This window comes from Halichoerus grypus, chromosome 14 (genome assembly GCF_964656455.1).
Source record: "Halichoerus grypus chromosome 14, mHalGry1.hap1.1, whole genome shotgun sequence".
Taxonomy (NCBI): Eukaryota; Metazoa; Chordata; class Mammalia; order Carnivora; family Phocidae; genus Halichoerus; species Halichoerus grypus.
Window position 1 is genome coordinate 64617191 of NC_135725.1, and position 19325 is coordinate 64636515.

A 19325-nucleotide genomic window follows, 5' to 3' on the forward strand; every position below is an offset into this window, starting at 1 on the left:
ATTTCTTTATATAAGAGACAATAATTAGCCCATTGTGTAAACCACTTTTAGTCAGATTTTTCTAACCAACTAACAGGGGGAAACTAAATAGTGGAGATGGAAGCTGAGATCCTAGAAAGCCTTGATAGAAGACCATAAAGAAGATAGGTTTCATTTTGCTGAAATCAGATCCCTAAAAAGTAATATCCATGTGGTGCTGGGATAAGTGGGTTTTCTTAATCCCAATGGCTTATACTGATTTTTAAATACAATGACAGTAACCTGCACAGAATGTGGGTGTGTTCATGAAGGCCACAGGTGAAAGCAGGAATAAGAAAGGATGATCTAATGATCTATCTGTAAAATGAGAACAGGATATGTACAACATGGTGACTATAGTTACTAATGTTGTACTATATACCTGAAATTTGCTAAGAGAATAGATGCTCTCACCACACAGACACACACACACACACACACACAGAGATTGATAACTATGCGAGGTGATGGATGTGTTAACTAACCTAATCGGGTAATAATTTCATAATATATATGTATATCAAATCATCAACTGTACACCTTAAAATTTATACAGTGTTATTTGTCAATCATATCTCAATAAAGCTGAGAGGAAAAATGAGAACAGGCTTTAAGGGAAAATTAAAAATAATGATCAACAAAATAATACCCAAGAGATGAGCTAAACAGCAAATTGGACACAGCTGAAACACAAATTAGTGAGATGAAAATTCAACTGTGAAGTTCTCCAAGAATACAGGGAGCTGGGGATGGCAGGGAGAGGTACAAAAAAAGTATGAAAGAAATTTAATATTCATGGAGGGTACATTCAGAAACTCCAAAATTCTCTTAAGTGGAGTTCCAGAAGGTGAGAGTAGAAAAAATGTAAAGGTTAAAGTGATCATAAAATTAATAGAAGCAAATATCTAAAACAGGGCGCCTGGGTGGCTCAGTTGGTTAAGCTTCTGCCTTCAGCTCAGGTCATGATCCCAGGGTCCTGGGATTGAGTTCCACATAGGGCTCCCTGCTCAGTGGGGAGCCTGCTTCTCCTTCTACCTTTCCTCCCTGCTCGTGATCTCTCTCTCTCTCAAATAAATAAATGAAATCTTTAAAAAAATAAATAAATAAAGCTGAAAACAGCCGTCTTGAGTTTGGAATGGCACATACAGGACCAAGCAAAATTAATTAACATAGTAATGATAAACCCACCCCTACTCATTTCTTGAAGAATTTTCAGAACACTAAGAACAAAGAGAAAATTGTAAAAAGCTTGCAGATACAGAGTAAAAGAAAAATAAAATAGAATTGGGAAAATCTGAACTAAAGGAGAAAAAAAATCCCACAAAGAAGACTCAGACTTCTCACTGACAACAATGGATGCCAAAATAAAAAGATCAAAGTCTGTTAACATCAAATTCTACAAGTATAAAATTCATTATTGCAAAGTGAGCAAAATAGAGACATTTTTAAATTTGCTAAGATTCAGGTGAATAGGAATCTTTTAAGATAATTACTTGAGTTTATCCTTTAGGAAATGGCCAAGTGGAAGATAAAGCCAAGAATTTAAAAGACGGGCTGTAAAAGCAGGAAAGACACATTGAAGCATAGTTATGTTAAATATGTATTTATTGTGAAACCCATCAGTAATCTGAAATTAATGGGGCTGCCATGGAGAAAAAGATTTAGTATATGCCAAAGTTCTTGCCTTTGGGGGAAGAAAGGTAAATATATTGATTGTATCTTTTATTTTTTAGCTTTTTATATGAAAAATTACAGCCACACATAAAAAAATATTATAACAAACTTCACTATAGCCATAATCTAGAAGTAATAATTATTCACATTTTGCCATATTCCTGCAGTATTTTAAAACAATTCCCAGATATCTCAACCCTCCACCTTTAAATATATCAGTATGCATCTTTATCTAAAAGTGACTTTTTACATAACCACAATACCGTTATAACACCTAACACGATAATAACAATTTCACAGTATCATTTAGTAGCCATTCCATATTCAGATTTTTCTAATTGTCCCCAAAATATCTTTTTACAGTTATTTTGTTCAAACGAAGCCCACAAATAGCATTTGGTTGATATGTCTCTTAAGTCTCTTAATGTTTGATAGTCCCACAGCTCACTCCAACTCAAAAAAAGTGGGGGGGGGGGATTCCCACAAAGAAAAAAAATCCCAAATTTTTTCATGCAACCAGCTTCTGAAAAAACCAGGTCAGTTGCTAATTAACTTATGGCGAGACCAAGTTATACGATGACCCACAACCTGGATTTGTCTGTCTCTTTATAGGATTGTTTAACTGGTCTCTAGCCACTGTATCAATAAGAAGTTTGATCTAAAAGTTTGACGAGGTGCAAGTTTAATCGCGTTGTTAGAAGTAATCTAAGTAGTGCTAGGCACTCCACATTACATCTCATCATGAAGCACATTATGTAAAAATGACTATTTTAAGAGATGCTAAGTTTGATCAGTGGGTTCAGGTGGTAACAATCTCATCCTCCACTGCAAAGTTCCTCACGCCTTCCCCTTATGATCAATAAGTATCTACAGTCTGATACCTTGTGCTTTGGTAGAGTTACTCTTGGATTTAAAGGGTGGGGGGAGTAAATCAGAAACTATCTAGAAATTAACAAAATGAGAACACTGCCAGAAAAATAAACACAAAAATGGAAGAAGGAATGAATTTATTTTAAAACAACAGAAATCAAGGAATCAGGAGGAAAAGACTTGACCAAAAAAACAAACCAAAAACTGTTCTTGGAAAAGATCAATAAAAATAGAAAAATATTTGGTAAGTCAGACTGAGAGGAAAAAAGAGAAAGCATGCAAATAAATAATAGGGGATATGTGCAAAATTATAAGTGAAAAAATTGTTCTAGAAAATATGGGTGAAATTCTGAGAAAATAGGAATGACCAGGTTGGCTCCAAAAGAAATTTTAAAACCCGTATTAGTCAATATGAATAAATCATCTAGTAAAATTAGATGCAAAAGCAACATGAGTCCATTAATGAATGTAATTCACCACATTAACAGATTGAAGGAAGAAAGCATTATGAACAACAACAAAAAAAAAACACACAAAAAAGAACAAAAAGAACCCCAAAAAACAAAAAAAGCATTATGAAAATAATTATAGCCAATTCTGATACACTGATCGCTGCATACCTGGACTGTTGTAATTGCTTTAACTATATTAACTAACTTCAATAACTAATTTCAATAAATGCTATAAAGGCATGTGATTAAATTCAATCCCATTCCTGATTAAATTATAAAAAGAAATATATTTTAGGGATAAAAAGAAACATCACTACTCTGAGAAAAAAATAAAGCATCTATCGGAAATCTATAATGAGCGTTACATTTGTTGGTGGCCTTAGAACTTTTCATATCAAATGTCAGAAACTCAGTTTTAAACAGAAGTTACTTGTTTTTCCACAAGTAACTTGGAAGTTCCAGAGAATTCATCTAGATTGGCAATACCTGGGTCCAAGGGATCCCTACCTGGGAAACAAAAGATTATTCAATTTGCAAGGGTATCACAATTTTGAGATAGCAATGTACCCTGGTGCATACAAACTAAGATTCAGTTTACAAAAAATTCAAATCACATACAAATTTGTCAGATATTGAACCTGTGCCCTTGGCCCTTGATTTTTGCCCTATCTCCTTCCAACTGATTCAAGATAACTGGGAATCTAGAGAAGTCAGAAGAACCCCCTCTTCCCATCATATCTTTGCCTTATTCTCATTTTTTGTCTCCCCACTTCATCATCACACTGAGCCCTGGCTCAGAGTTTCCTACTGGTTTGAATAAGGTGTTGCCTGAAGAATTTCAGCATCTCTCCCCAGGAGTGCTCCTGGGCTGCAGCGTGGGCAATGCGGTCCCCTCCCCAGAGCAGGAGACAAAAAGAGTTCTTGGTTGGGGAGGCATAGCACAGGGGTGTATAGGGCGGCTCTATGAGATGGCCCGCCCCAGGGTACGCCAGCATCCTTCCATTGTTTCTCCCGTGGCTCCAGAGCTGGTGCAGGGCCTGCTCAGCATGCTCCTTGCTATTCAAGCATTCATCATTCTCTCCCACCACGAAGAGGATGGGACCCTGGGCCTTTTCAATAGGAAGCACGCTCTGCTGATTCAGTTCATCCCGGGCGTCCCCCCTGTAGTGGCGGAGTCGCACAGACCCTGAGATGTCATACTGCATGCGCTCCATAAACGAGGGGATGGGTGTTATAACCAGATCTCTGTACCTGAGCGGAAACTCATAGATGGCATTGGGCCCATTAATGCAGATGGTAGCTACCACCTGCTTCAGGAAGCAGGCCATGGCCAGTCCGATCTCTGCACCTTTGCTCACAGACATCACTCCGATTCCTGGCATTTGGACCTGCAGCACAAAATAAAGGGAGCCCATCAGATGCCACACTCGAAGGAGCTGCCCTGCAGGCCAGCAAGCTAGTGTCATGGGAACGGTCAGACAATATGGGATGGGCGTCCTAGCGCTGGGGTTTACCAGCTTCTGTGACTGAAAATATTACCTCCTTGCCTTCTGGAAGCCTTACTGTCTTATGGGAGTGATAATACTCCCTACCCTGCAGGATTGTTAGAAGGATTTAGTGAAACAATAGAAATAAAAACTCTTCATCAAAGGCAGAGTTCCATAAAAGCAAAAAGAGTTTAAATGCACCAGCAACATTCAACATCACCTGTAGAAGCAGGTAAACTTAGGAATCAAATTCTTCTTTCCAGCTAGGAAAAGAGGTTTCCCGGGTTCTTTTGAATATTATGTAGGTGTTATTCATGTTTAAATAGCAGTTTACAGCTGCACAGGTTTTGCACATCCATTAATCCAAGAGCTAATCATGAAAGCATTGGGAGGGTAAAGATAAAAGACTCGGATTTTAGAAACAATTGAATTCCAGAGCCCCGTCTAATAGGAAAAGTAGTAGGTCGTAGGAAGGGTCCTTAATTCTGTGGAAGGCTGAGGGAGCAGAGGGAAGGAAGAAGTTTGGAAGATGAGTAGGGAAAGGAAGGGCATTTTGGACAGAGAGAAGCAAATACATAGCAACCTGATATGTTTACTTTGCTTACAGTTGTATGCCTAGCACCTGTCATCAGATCACCTAAAAAAAAAAAAAGTTGTTTTTTTTTTAATTAGAGCTTTCTGAGATCCAGTTTTCAAGTTTCTACTTCAATAGGTCTGAGTGGGCCCAAGAAACTCATACTAGCGCACAGCCCCCAGGAAATCCCGTGTGCTTCTACGTTTGGGAACCATCCATAAGAAGAACGGACTTGGGAGCAAGGGAGGAGACTATCATCACTGGAGAGGGGAAACTACACAATGGCTATACCACAAAGGGGCAGTGATGAGGGAGCAAATTAAACAGTGGCAGGGAGCGTGAAGAAGGTGTGACGTATTGCAAAAGATTGGGGAATAGACCCTAAAGCACTTTGGGACTGGTTGAGGATGTAGGGAAGGGAGAGAGGGGAAAAACAGATGGGCAAGGATGACAAGGTGGATTTATCGAGAGTTTACGGTATGCTGGGTCCTCAGCTAAGTGCTTTACACATAAATTGTCTCAGCTTGTCCTTCTAATAAGAACCCAGAGATTCAGGAAGTCTACAAGTCTTGCTTAAGGTTACAACAGTATCCAGGGGCCAAGGTGGGAATTGACTCTCTTCTGATGATACCGAATCTAAATTGAATTTTGCCAATTGCACTTCCTCCTCAGATAATGTCACAAATAGGGGCATTTGAAATGAAAAAAAAAAAAAAATTTTTTTTAACTTGAAAACATTTTATCTGGGATTTAATCCCTTCCAAACAATCCTTTAAAAGAGAGGCAAATATGCTTAGAAAATTCACACATATATTTGATGCCGATGATAGCAGTAACACTGAAGATGAAGATACTGATAATACTCTGATAGGAGACAGGGCCTCATGCCTCCTAGAGAAGAGTCAAGGCTCTCCAGAGAGAGAATGATCCAAGTCACGGAATCAGGATAACCTAATGGTTTGCAGCAAAGACATTGCCACAAGGGCTGTCTAGTTCTGACACATGATTTAATCTGAGTGTGCCTTCTCATCTGAAAAATGAGGATGTCCACAGTACTCACATCACAAAGTAACTGTGAGTGTTAAATAAGAGTGCTTTTAGAGTATTTAGCAGAGAGTCAAACAGAGTCGTTTAATAAATGTTGGCCGGTATGATTGTTTTACCATGACAGGTTGAGCCATAAAACATAGCTGATATTTGAACGTTTTCAAACTGGAAAACCAGAATTATTATGTTTCAACTTAACAGAATGTCAACCCAGACACCTGACCGTGTGATATTTATTCCTATGTGTCTGTTTTTAGTCACTAACACAAACATCAGTACTTCGAGACCTCTTCAAGAGGTCTAGATTATAATTCATGTAATAGTTAATTCCTAGAAAAAAAGCTGGATTAAGAGATGTACTAGTTCAGTCCTTCTCAAATGTGAATGTGCATCCAAATCACCTGGGGATCTTGTTAAAAGTCTGCATTCAAATAGCTCTCTGGTCATACCAAGGCCTCTGGACAGTGGACCACATTTTCAATGGTACAACAATACTTGACAGAGTACTAAAATGATCCTTCCTTTCTAGATTCCTTTCCCGGCTTGGGGCCTTGGATACTTACTTAGGGCTTAGTTCTGCCCCGAGATCTGATACTAACTGAAGAGCTAATTCAGCTAATCTGATGGTGCAGCCACCTCCATTCTGCTGATAATTCTGCTCTGATCCTGTGGCCCAGCTCTAAAACTGAACTTCTGCGTGTTCTCAGTCTCAGGAGCATTACCCCATGCAGAGACAATCACTGAAGTTTGAAACCACGTCAAGCCAGAGAATTCATCATTTGAGATCAGTGGCTGATAAAAATAGAAGAGCCACTGATGAATAAGTCACATGCACTTCAAACGTAAGGAGTCTTGGCTTTTTTTTTTTTCCCCGCTGAAAATAACCATAATCTATCCACCATTTATTGTCTTTTGTGCCAGGAAGCTGATCGGCAACCCAACAATCCTACAAGGTCGACATTATCATCCCCATTTTAAGGGTAAACTGTGCTATGCCCAAGTCTAAACAGATTGGTAAAATAGGCAAAACAGCCATTTCTGATTTTTTTTTTTTTTTTTTTTTTTGCTATAATGTTGCAAGGTAGAATGAAAAGTATTCTAAATTACCTTGGGATGAGCTAGTAGCAAGTTAGCAGCTTCCTCAAAATATTCCAGGTCGATCTCCTGCAGTATATTGGGCAGATCTTCGTAGGCAAAGTAGGCCAAGGCCAGCGCTGCAAAGCCGTGCGCAGCCAAAAGACTGGCCCGAAACTCAATCAGACCCCCTGCGCCCCCAAACAAATCAATGACTCCTGGGAAAGGACCTTCCCCTGAAAGCAACAAAAAGAAAAGAGAATGGGATCAGAAAGAGTGGAAAGAGGGTCAAGTGGCTAAGAAGGGAAGTACAAGGTGAACAAACTGAATTCCACCTTCACACATACACACACACACACACACACACACACACACACACAAAATGGCATGTTGGTTTTAAACTATTGTGAGAAATACTAGTTCTCCAATAATGTGATGCCATTTGTTTTTGTTTTCATATTCATCAACAACATTTCCTATATCACCAACGATTAGTCTCACCTGGAGGCAGGAAAAGGGCTCCTCGCACCCGACCTTTTCGGATCTGAATACGCTCTACTCCAGGGGCTGAGAACCAGCGCTGGACCACCTGGCTGGCCAGGGGCTCACCTATGATGGAATCTTGGAAACAAACTGAGTCATATAGGTTCAGAGTGACCCAAAAGGGGCTGTTCATCACATCCTTCTTAAGCAACCTCCCGAAACCCTTCTGGGGCTTCAGAGACCAGAAGAGGCCCATTGGGTGGACCCCCACGTAGTCGCCTCCACATGCAGGAGCCTGCATTAGGTCCAGCTCACCAACCTCGTTCGCCTTGTAGAAGGCTTTGGACTGGTACACATTCCCCTTCTCATCCTTCAGAGACGCCGTTAGGGTCACCAACTGCATCGGGGACAGGCCTGTCACTTGGATATGCACTGGCTCATCTGCAAGGGCGCTTGCTGGGGTGGCTGTCAGCTGGAACATTGGCAACTCACAAAGGGACCAAGTGGTATTCCCTGCCCTGGAGGGTAAGAGGAGACTTTGAGCTGGAGACCGAAATCCCAGGAGAAAGATCGAGACAAGGCTTGCGTTAGGTCTGGCCAAGCTCTACTTCTAGAGACCTCATGCAAAATATATAGAACATTCAGAGGAGGGAAAAGAAGACGTGCAAGAGGACTCATTATTCTCATTTTACATATGAGGAAACGGGTTGAATGACATGCTCAAAACCTCATAAATAATTAACAGTAAAACTGGAAATTCAAGCTAAGGCTGATACCCGCAGCCTCCTCTCTTATCCATTATAACACTGTAGTAAACCCTCATTTTATGGTTTGGGGTAAATTGAGCTTTAATTCCTCAGTTGAGATAATACCCGTGTGACCTACTTCACAGGGTGTTTGTTAGGATCTAAGGAGGTAATGCATGGAAAAGCCCTTACAGGAAGGATCAGTGCTACTTTTCAAGCCACATACCTACCTGGTAGAGTTACATAAACAAGAAATATACTATGGTGTTGTATATTTTTTGTTTTAGTCTCTAAATAAGACCAACTTGCAGCTTTTTTTTTGTGTTCCCATTATTTATTCCTTTTAAGGGAAAATAAACCTCCATGATCTTGTCTCTGCTTTTATGCCTTTCTGATGGACTGATAAACATCAAAATGTCGTTTGTGGTAAAGAGACTATAAAAGACATTGGGTCAGCTATTTCGTACTCTGCTCCATTAATGAGCAAAATTTGGGGTATTTCCTCCTTCTTTACATCCTTTCTCCTTTCCTTTCTTCTCTCTCTCCTCACTTTTCTCCTTTCTTCCATACCTCATAATCAACAAAAAAAAAGTTGAACCTATTTACCGATAACAGATGCAGAGTAAAATAAGAATAAAATAGAATTGGGAAAGTATGAACCAAAATCAGGCATAGGTCAAAGAAAACCTAGAGCATGAAAAGTAAAGCTTTTTGCGGGCTGTAAGTTTGGCACCGAATTAGTGAGAGCCAAAGGAGAAAAGGTAACTTGGTCAGTTCCATTGTTCTAATTATTATCATAGAAAAAGTTACCAGGTCCTCAAGGGAAAGGAAAAAGAGAGGTCTTTCCAATGTTTAGCTCTATAAGAAATTTCTTATATGAAACTTTGACCTAGGTATGCGCCAATTTTTTGACAAAATCTTGATACAAATTGTAATGATAGAAAAGCCTTCTAAAGCCCAGGGATGGAGACTCAGCAGCTATGTTGAACCATGTGACCTCAACCTGGGGCCACTGCGCATTGGATCAGGGCTGAATACCTGATTCAAGATGTGCCAGGGATGTTTTCCCCTTGCCTATTTAGAATGGGGACCCAGAGATCACCAGTCACTCTGATTTGTCAGAAATTCCCCATAATGGTCACTCTTACTCTATGTGTACATTTTTGCTATTTCCACCAAAGTGTGTGCCAGAGATTAGATGAGAGTGACATTCCTATAAGAAGCAGTTCTCTCAAGAAAATGATATGGATTTCACAAAAAAGGAACCATGAAACAAATAAACGAGAGAGAGAAAGACCACTTGTCAGGCCAACAGTGTGTGCTTGTGAATGCTGTCTCAGGTTTTCCTACCAAAGACAAAGAAGGGACCAGATGATCAGTAACCCCAGAGTCACTGACCCTTGCAATATGGGCTAAATAAAGTCAGTGTCTTTCACACCTTGTATCTTGTGATGGGTGTACCTTTGTGAGGATTTTGTAAGGATCCAAGGCGAAGTTTGACAGATTGCCTTCCCAGAAGTTGGCTGTGAATCTAACAGACCTCAGACTTATCAAGCCTCTGTGCCATCATTCCCTTATATTCAAGAAACAAGAAGAGCCAGAATTAAAATACACACATACACAACACACATGTGAAAGAAGACTTGGTACCTATACACCTGGGGTTCTGAGGAACCTTGAGGTTTTGTGAAATGTTACTAGGGGTTTCCACTAGAGTTCTTAATTGAGAAAAAAAGGAACTGTTTTTGAACTTCAAATGTCATGTGATTATAGTGCACATAATGATGGATAGTGATTGAGTGGTCCTATTAGTGATTTCTTTACAAGTTTTTCATCCCATGAGGGCAGTGTGAAAAAGGATCATGTTCATTTTCGGTTTTGGATCCAAGAGAGAGGAGGCCCTTGATGGTTAGCGAGCACTCTATTGCACGGGGAGGAGGATGGTAGGCTGATGATGTTTGCTTCTCCTTCCTCAATCACGTACTCCAAACTCCCTTTCCACTTTGTGAAATGAGTTAAGGTAGTAAACAAACCCTACTGCTGTAAGGGAAAATTGGAGGGAAATTTGCATTCCGAAAAATGAATTCTTACACACTGCAACTCTTCTCTGAGCTCTGACACTTTGCTGTTATTTGTAAGCATTACCAAGTGTGGACCGAGTAAGAAAGGCATTGTAAAGTAGGGGCAGGATCAGAAGAGCATTGTAATAAGGAATCGTTTTTTTCAAGAATTTTTCTCAGGGCACCTAGGTGGTTCAGTCGGTTAAGCGTCTGCCTTCGGCTCAGGTCATGATCCCAGGGTCCTGGGATCCAGCCCCACATCGGGCTCCCGGCTCAGTGCGGAGCCGGTTTCTCCCTCTGCCTGCCTCTTGAAAATAAATAAAATTTTAAAAAATCTTTGAAAAAAAAAGAATTTTCCTCCCTTTGTTATTTATTATGCCACTCTTTTATATTTTAGTAAGCATTTGCCTTTTATAAACATGTCTGATGGTCCAACAGGCTGATTTTTGAAGATAAATTTAAAGTGGAGGAAGAGGATTAAAGGACCAGACACATGTCTCATGAGATCAGAAATGGAGAATTACCATCTTCTGAGTCATTTCACAAGAGTCGACATGCCAAAAAGTCTGTCTTTACAATGAAGCTACTAACCGATGGGATTTACACTAGCTGGTAATATAAGTTGTCCTGTCCCATGTGCATTGTCTTTAACAAATAATTTTAAAATGCAGCGATGGCTCCAGGAAAACTGAAAGGGCAATCATATACCACAATCATTTGACAAGTAAAGGGCCTGGTTCTTTTAAATGGCTACTGGAATTCTACTCTCCCCTTGGTTCCCTTTTTTCTCTAACAGCGAACATTTATTGGGCACTTACTAAAAGCTAGCCGCGCGTGATATTAATTCCCATAATAAAGCCTTTCCAATTTCCAAGGTCCTTTTGTGGTCATTATAAGTTAGGAGATCGAACTCAGCAAGTGACTTAGCCAAGTTTGCCTGTGTTAACGGTGCAACAAGAATTTTAACCCAGGCCATCTGACCCTTCTTTTAAATCTTATTTATTTTCCCCAAATGACAGTAGAAATGTGAATGTGCATTTTGTTTCCTGGCCTCTCCCACCCTTGTTTCTTTTTTACTACTTTCTTGTCTTTGGTTTCATCTTTTCCTTTCCCTGACTCTGAAGCTTTTAGTGACAGATACGGCCTGATGCACAGTATGGCAGGACTGATGATGGAAGAGTAGGGTTGAATTTTAGTCCACAAACCCACATGTGCACAAAATGCGATGTTTTCCTATTATTCGAGATTCAACGTAATTTCTCTTTTGAATCCTTGTTCTTCCAGGTGGCAGATGTACTCACAGAATTTAAAGCACCTGCTTTTCCTTGCAGTCCAAGTAAGTCCCAGTGACTTGTATGGTGCTAAAAGACTTGGCCGGAACGCCCTGCTCCTACGTTTTTATGCCTTCTTCCAAACCCATTTTACAATGAATGCCAGGGGGTCCAAATTCAGATACCTGGAGGGGCCGAGCAGGTCATACCAGTTTGCAGATAAAGGTGAGAAGGAATGCAATATAAGACTGTAGTGAACTGAAGAAGATCTGCCCAATCTAAAGGCATTCAAATGTGTTCTCCTGAAAACAAAACAACACAAAACAGCACATACACACAAAAACCCCAAGGTGGGTACCAAACAAAACACACCTATTTGTGACTTTTGGAATTCACATCATCCTATTAGGCTTTTTTGTAACCCAAAGGCCAGGAAAGCATTTTTTTGTTTTTCCCTTTGTGTTGTGCCACCGTTTCCTGAGGCACTGAGGGGAACCGATCTCCCTCAGGTAGAAGGACAACAAGGTAAAATGGAAATACCAAAATACAGTGGTGGGAAGTGGGAGGTAAGGACTCGTACAATATTATTTCCAGTGGTGTATGGCAAGTTAGCCCTGCCCCTAATATCCAAAGCCCTCCAACTTTCTCCTTATTACCTCTCACCACACTTAATATTTGTGACTTTTTCCTGCTTTCCCTGTATTCTACTTCTATTGTCTTATTCTCGATTGGATCCCAACTAATCCACATACTGTGATAGGAATTAATACCTTTGTTAGTTAATAAGGCTTATTGCCTCTCAGAAGCAGTCCCTCACAGATTTTCTAGAATAAGTCGTAAGAAGCCTGAAAGCTTATCCTGTCCAACGCTGCATTGTCATCATCATCAATAAAGCACCTACTGTATACAGGGACACCCAGCTGAAGATGACTCTATCCTCTGGGCTCTCTGCCATGCCACTCGGAGCACTTAATATGTTGCTGAAACTTATCCTAGAGCCATTTATGCCGGGTTTTTGCTCTCCTGTGAATCTGTAAATTTCTTGAGGGCAGGATCCTGTCTGATTTGTCTTTGTCACATTCACTGCACATGGAGCCCTTCACTTCCTGGTATTCAACTGATTAATCAAAATGCTTATTGATTGGGGCGCCTGGGTGGCTTAGTCGTTAAGCGTCTGCCTTCGGCTCTGGTCATGATCCCAGGGTCCTGGGATCGAGCCCCACATCGGGCTCCCCGCTCGGCGGGAAGCCTGCTTCTCCCTCTCCCACTCCCCCTGCTTGTGTTCTCTCTCTCGCTCTTTCTCTCTGTCTGTCAAAAAATAAATAAAATCTTAAAAAAAAAAAATGTTTATTGATCGTGCTCCACTTCATTCTCATAAACTCTCATCCATTTACCTAATTCTTCTTCCCTGTTTACAGACTTTTTCACTTCCCAGTCTAATCTCTGCAATATTGTCAGACAGATCTCAACACAAAAATAATTGAATCTCTCTCCTGCTTTAAACTTCCAATGGCTGAAGGGTGATGGGGGAAGTCTAAATCCTCTGGCCTGGCATTAAGACCCTTTGCAGGGGAATGGTTCCACCACAGCACCCTGGAGGGTTTCCCTGTGTCCACAGGCAAAACTTGCACCACCAGGACCTAAATCTGGATGGGATGCCTTGCAATCGCAAGAACGTGGCAAGACAGGCAATCTTTCGAGGGGGCCTCACAAGATTGTTTTCTCACCTGTCTCTCTTATTCTTTTTTTTCTTTTTAAAGATTTTATTTATTTATTTGAGAGAGAGAATGAGAGAGAGAGAGAGAGAGAGCACATGAGAGGGGGGAGGGTCAGAGGGAGAAGCAGACTCCCTGCTGAGCAGGGACCCCCCCCCTCCGCCCCCCCGCACCGCCCACCCGATGCAGGACTCGATCCTAGGACTCCAGGATCATGACCTAAGCCGAAGGCAGTCGCTTAACCAACTGAGCCACGCAGGTGCCCCTCTTATCCTTTTTTTTTTTTTTAAATAGGAATAGAATGGACATATGAGATTAGTTTCAGGTGTACAACATTGGACAACTGTACGTTACCAAATGATCAGCGTGAAAGGTTTAGTTACCATGTGTCATCATACAAAGTTATTACAATGTTATTGGCTGTATATTCCCTATGCTGTACCTGATGACATTTATTTTATACGTGGAAGTTTGTAGCTCTTAATTGTCTCTCCCTATCTTACGGGAGGCTGCTATGAGACAGCTTTTCCCCCCACCTCCCTGGTTCCAGAGAGGCATAGAGGACTTCGGGGCACGGCTGCAGGCTCTGGGACAGCTTTGCTGCAGTCTGGAGTTGGATCCTCAGCAACGGGGTACCTGCAACTGTGTTGAGGTCACGGGCCCCCTTTTGTTTCAGCGCCATCATTCAGGACTCAGACAGCTGGTGCCTTTGGCTTCTCTTGCCTTCATTATCTATGTAAATAATAAACTGTCTGAATCTAACAGGGGCTCACTATTTCTTTACCAGCTGAATCTGTCAGTCTTGGAGTTGGACTTCCCTTTGTGTTTGGTGCCCGTTATAACAATCTGATTCAATCAAAGCTTTTACAAGTCACCCCAACCTACTTACTAGTCCAGCCATCTCATTATAACACTTAGCATATGATATTGTAAAAATCTGCTTCTTTATCTCCCTCCCTTTTTGCTCTAGCCAATGTAGTGGCCTCCAGCCACATATAGCTAATTAAATTTCAATGTATTAAAAACAAACAAAATTTTAATTCCTCAGTCACAGTAACCACATTTTAATTGCTCAATAGCCACACGTAACTAGTGGCTACTACACCGGGCAATTCAGATAGAGACTATTTCCATCAGCCTAGAATACTCCACTGAACAGCACTAGTCCGGATTGTTAATTATTCCTCAAGGGCGAGAATTACACCTTGCTCAACATTCTGTTCCTCAGTTTCTAGAATAGTGCCAGGCACATAAGCTGCTTCAAACAGGATGAGCCTCCCAGTGGTTGAAGAGAGAGCCCTCGGCAATGTGGAAGCAACCTCTTGGGCTGAAAGCTGAAAGCCATTTTGTGGAGCAGGTTCCAGACTCCCATGGGGAAGGGTATGGTTACACCCCTGGGAGAACTTGACCTATCTTGGAGAAAAGGCAGCCAGGAACTGGTAGGATGCTAACACAATAGATGGCAGGAAACAAAGAAATAAAGAGAGCAAAAGGTCACCCACAGGAGTTAAACCTACTAATCAAGAAACAAAAGTCCTTTCCCTTTAGGGGCTTTTCTTCATCACAGGTACTTCCTTCCCTACCACCCCCCCCCCAAACTTCCAAGCAGTAAGTCTCAGAGACAAATTTCCCAAGTCAAGAAACAATCTCTCCATAAGTTCACACCGTTTCCCTGCTCACACGAGTAAGAGGACCCTGACTTTGCAGCCGAGTGTGCACTTTGCCCCCAAAACAGTCTCTAAAGGATCTCTTGTTAGGTGGATGCTTCTTTTTTTTTTTTTTTAAGATTTTATTTGTTTGCGAGAGAGACAATGAGAGACAGAGAGCATGAGAGGGAGGAGGGTCAGAGGGAGAAGCAGACTCCCTGCTGAGCAGGGAGCCCGATGTGGGACTCGATCCCGGGACTCCAGGATCATGACCTGAGCCGAAGGCAGTCACTTAACCAACTGAGCCACCCAGGCACCCTAGGTGGATGCTTCTAAAACATAGATCCGCGTGGCCGAGCAATCGGCCACCCATGAGGGAGGCATCGGTCCTCGCAGGTCCCCCAGCGAGCTGCGCTAGCCGCCCAGCTGAGAGGAGCGCACACAGCTGAATGAAAGCCGCCTTCCCGGGTGCCCTGCTGAATACTGCGCAGCCCTCAGCCAGGCCAGGCCGTGACAGCCCGACTCCCCCACACTCACCCTGAATTCAGCTGCCGGGAGCAGTCTGGAGTAGGGCGGCTTGCTGAGCCAACTAGAGGCACTGGAGCTTCCCCAGCCTATTGTTCCAACTGAGCCAGCCAGGCGCCCTCTAGCCTGCTCTCCCTCACCAAAATGTCAGCTGCTCCTTCCTCTTATGTCCCCAGGGACAGGACTATGGGCCCTGCTGTCACGGGGTCAGGGCAGGGTCTCAGTGCAGCTGGGGCACCTCTCAGTCCAGGTGTTTCACAATGGATCTCCGGTTTCATCACATAGCTCTGGTTTCTAAGCACTTCCCTGACTCCTCACCACTCCCAGTTCTGGTCTCCTTTCCTGCAAACCCTTCTCCATTGCCTCCTTGGAGTCGGCGCTCTCTTAGGCAACTGCCTTTTTTGATCGTGTTTAAGAAGGAAAGTCCCAGATATCTAGCCTCCAAGCAGTGTGGGCTGAAGACTCACCCGAGGGGCCTGTTAAGTCAAGGTTCCTGGGTCCCCGCACCTGGAGATTCCAACTGGAGTAAGGTCCTGGGATCTGTATGTTTAGCAGGGGATTGCTAAGGCATAGCTGGGTTTATCAACCACTCTTCCAAGGGACAACAGAAGCCCTCCCAATGCAAAAATGCTTCCCTGGGGCCAGAACCTCTGAAGTCTGCCCCACTGTTAATCTCCTCAGCCGATGTCCATTGTCAAAATGTACAAACGATCAAGTTTACAGATTGTAGACTGTGCCTCCAGGTGGTGACTTGCTTGAGGGAGGGCACTGTGTCTTTTCATTTTTGCACCTTTTGCAGCCAGTGAGGTGTAGCTGGGAGACCACCGGTCTCTGGAACCAGAGAGACCTAGACTGGAACCCGGACTCCTCAACTATCCGTGGGACTGACCTCAGGCAGATTGCTTAACTTTCCTTGTGCTTCTGACTTCTTAAATGGGAGTGATATGTAAATGTATTGAAGGTGAAATATAAGCCTTGAGGGAAGAGGGCTGATGTTGGAAGTCAAGGGAAGTCATGGGCAGGTTGGAGGTACTAAGGAAAGAGAATGGTGCCTCCGCACACAGCTCTCCCAGTGGATGAGAGGTACCTTGGCAGGATAGCAAGGCTCCCAGCTGAGGGACTAATTCCCAAGATCAGGTCCCAGGGTGGGATCAGTGTCATTTTCATGAAGATTCTTTTTTTTTTTTAAGTTTTTTTTTTTAAGATTTTATTTATTTATTTAATTGACAGAGAGAGAGACAGTGAGAGAGGGAACACAAGCAGGGGGAGTGGGAGAGGGAGAAGCAGGCTTCCCACTGAGCAGGGAGCCCGATGAGGGGCTCGATCCCAGGACCCTGGGATCATGACCTGAGTTGAAGGCAGACGCTTAACCGACTGAGCCACCTAGGCACCCCTTCATGAAGATTCTAAGAGCAGTGCAGGAAAGGGTGGGCAAGTCAGGAGGCTTCAGCACCCAGGTAATCAAGGGGGAGCAGGTCAGGCTGGCACAGAGCCAGGTCTTCTCCACTCTGCTGCCCAGAATGGAAAACACTGGGGAACCTAGCAGTCCATGGGCCCCTAAGGGCTACAGCAAATGAGGAGTAGGGACACTGGGCAGTGAAGTGATGACCGTGTAGGGAAGAGACCTTAGCAGTTATCACTAGCAGGCGTGAACCTTGCAGAAAGGACTGAGGTCCTCTAGGGTAGAAGGATATCTACCTGAAGTCTGCCCTCAGACCCACGTCTGCAACATCAACTCTTACCTGGGACCCCAAAGCCTGCTGACCTGCCCTGAAGATTTGAGCCCCTGCAATCACACAAGCCAATTCCTTAAAATCCATCAATCTCTCTCCCTCTCTCTATGCACACCTTCTTTAGGTATATTTACAGGGCCTGAGAATGTAACTGACATAAGACAGATTAAGAGGTGAAAAGCACACAAAAGTATTTAATGTAAGTTTTATGTGGCACAGGAGCCCTCATAAGGAATGAGACCCAAAGAAAAGCAAATACTTGCTTTTATATTAGCTTGAACAAAGACAGAGACAATTGTGGAAAAGTAACTGAACTGTGGGCAGTTTACTTTCCTTCTGGTATAAGGAGGACACCTTCCAACTGGGAGTTTTATCTCCTGCTTTCAGGAGGGAAAAAGGAAGGGTCAGAGGGCCCTTCTTGTATCTGCTGTTTTTTTTTTAACTGCTAATTTTTGTTAAAGAGGCATATTTTGGGGGGACATATTCTGGTTTCCTTCAAAGGAGAGAGAAGAAGAGCGTGAAAATTAGTAACTATGGAATGAAGACTATTCTACTGGGGTAAAGTTACAGGTGTACTTTCATTGAGCTTCCACATAGCTGCAACAATCAGTGGAAAACTGACTTCTTCTCAATGGTAGACCCAGCAGTGTCCCTAGTCATCATTAGAACCTAAAAAATTTCTCCATAATCAGAGTAAATATAGAACTTGAAGTGTCTTTAGCTTTCCTAAGCTAAAAACAACCAAAACAATGTGTTAATGTATAGACCCAAATTTATTTCAAATTTCCAGAGAATAGAGTTTAACAGGCCATGGGGGAAAATCTCAACACAGAGTAACAGAGAAAATTCAGGTCTAAGTCCCTGGGTTCTGATTCCAGCCCTGCTATCAATTCATCGTGAAAATTTCTCTGCACCTCTATTACTCAGCTATGAGAAGGCTGACATAAATCAGTACTCCAAAAAATGCTTGTCATTAAGTAGCACCTTCATGAGTTTAGCTGTATCTGTGTACTCTGACCTATTTATTTTTTAAGATTTTATTTACTTATTTGACAGAGAGAGACAGTGAGAGAGGGAACACAAGCAGGGGGAGTGGGAGAGGGAGAGGCAGGCTTCCCGCTGAGCAGGGAGCCCGATGCGGGGCTCGATCCCAGGACCCTGGGATCATGACCTGAGCCGAAGGCAGACACTTAACGACTGAGCCACCCAGGCGCCCCTGACCTATTTCTTATAAGGCAAGGATGATCTTTATTAATGCCTCCCCGACGGCAGTGATGTTCTCGGTAATTGCTTTATTCTTCCTTGGAAGCTTTATTACATTAAGTCTAGGTCCTGGGGCTTGTCCTTCGGAAAAAGGCAACCCTGCCTAGAGAGAAGGTCTGAACCTTGACCAAGGTGGGAATGGATTATGAGAAACCGAAATCCGCAGAAGCTTTTTTCCTGCTTCCTGTTTGGAGTTCTGAAAAGCACAGTGTTAACAGGACATTGTGTTTAGGCAGAAGGAGATAGCACATGCAAGTCTCCCTTTGCACTCCTGGTTCAGCAAGCTCCCAGATTCTGAAGGTGATGGGCATGGAAGGCAGCTGAGAGCTGAAGGTCAGCAAGTCTGCCCTGGGATTGTTGTGGCCGTGTGTGAGCTGACCCTTTAGCAGAGGAGATGGGGTATATGCATCTACCAGGGACCTGATAGAAGACACAACTCACACTTAGATAATTTGCAAGGACAATAAAAGCCAAGTGGGCCAAAAGCAGAGGGTGAGAGTGGTTTTGCCAGCCGGCCTGGACCACGCTGAGAGGACACACTATCAGCTAACCAGGTGCAGATACTTTATCGGTGCACACAAGAGGTCAATGCCTGGGGTGCCTGGGTGGCTCGGTCGTTAAGCGTCTGACTTCGGCTCAGGGCATGCTCCCAGGGTCCTGGGATCGAGTCCCACATCAGGCTCCCTG

The 19325-nt window shown here is 42.9% G+C and overlaps 1 protein-coding gene across 1 annotated transcript; it reads right to left on the reverse strand.

The window, feature by feature from the left end:
• Window positions 1-1605: 1605 nt before the first annotated feature.
• On the reverse strand, window positions 1606-15812 carry LOC118518879 (acyl-coenzyme A amino acid N-acyltransferase 2-like). The gene is made up of 4 exons (XM_036065905.2): window positions 15655-15812; window positions 7698-8197; window positions 7230-7432; window positions 1606-4402 (listed from the first exon to the last, which is right to left on the reverse strand). Exons 2-4 carry the CDS (start codon window positions 8158-8160, stop codon window positions 3809-3811), a joined length of 1260 nt encoding a protein of 419 aa, XP_035921798.1. The 5' UTR covers window positions 8161-8197; window positions 15655-15812; the 3' UTR covers window positions 1606-3808.
• Window positions 15813-19325: the final 3513 nt, after the last annotated feature.

Excerpts from the sequence above, each read along its gene's own strand:
- LOC118518879 (XM_036065905.2), bottom strand. The coding sequence starts at position 8,160 with ATGTTCCAGCTGACAGCCACCCCAGCAAGCGCCCTTGCAGATGAGCCA. Across the intron at positions 7,433-7,697 it reads AGCCCTTTTCCTGCCTCCAG|GGGAAGGTCCTTTCCCAGGA; the intron begins GTGAGACTAATC and ends TGTTGCTTTCAG. Across the intron at positions 4,403-7,229 it reads TGCTACTAGCTCATCCCAAG|GTCCAAATGCCAGGAATCGG; the intron begins GTAATTTAGAAT and ends TTTGTGCTGCAG.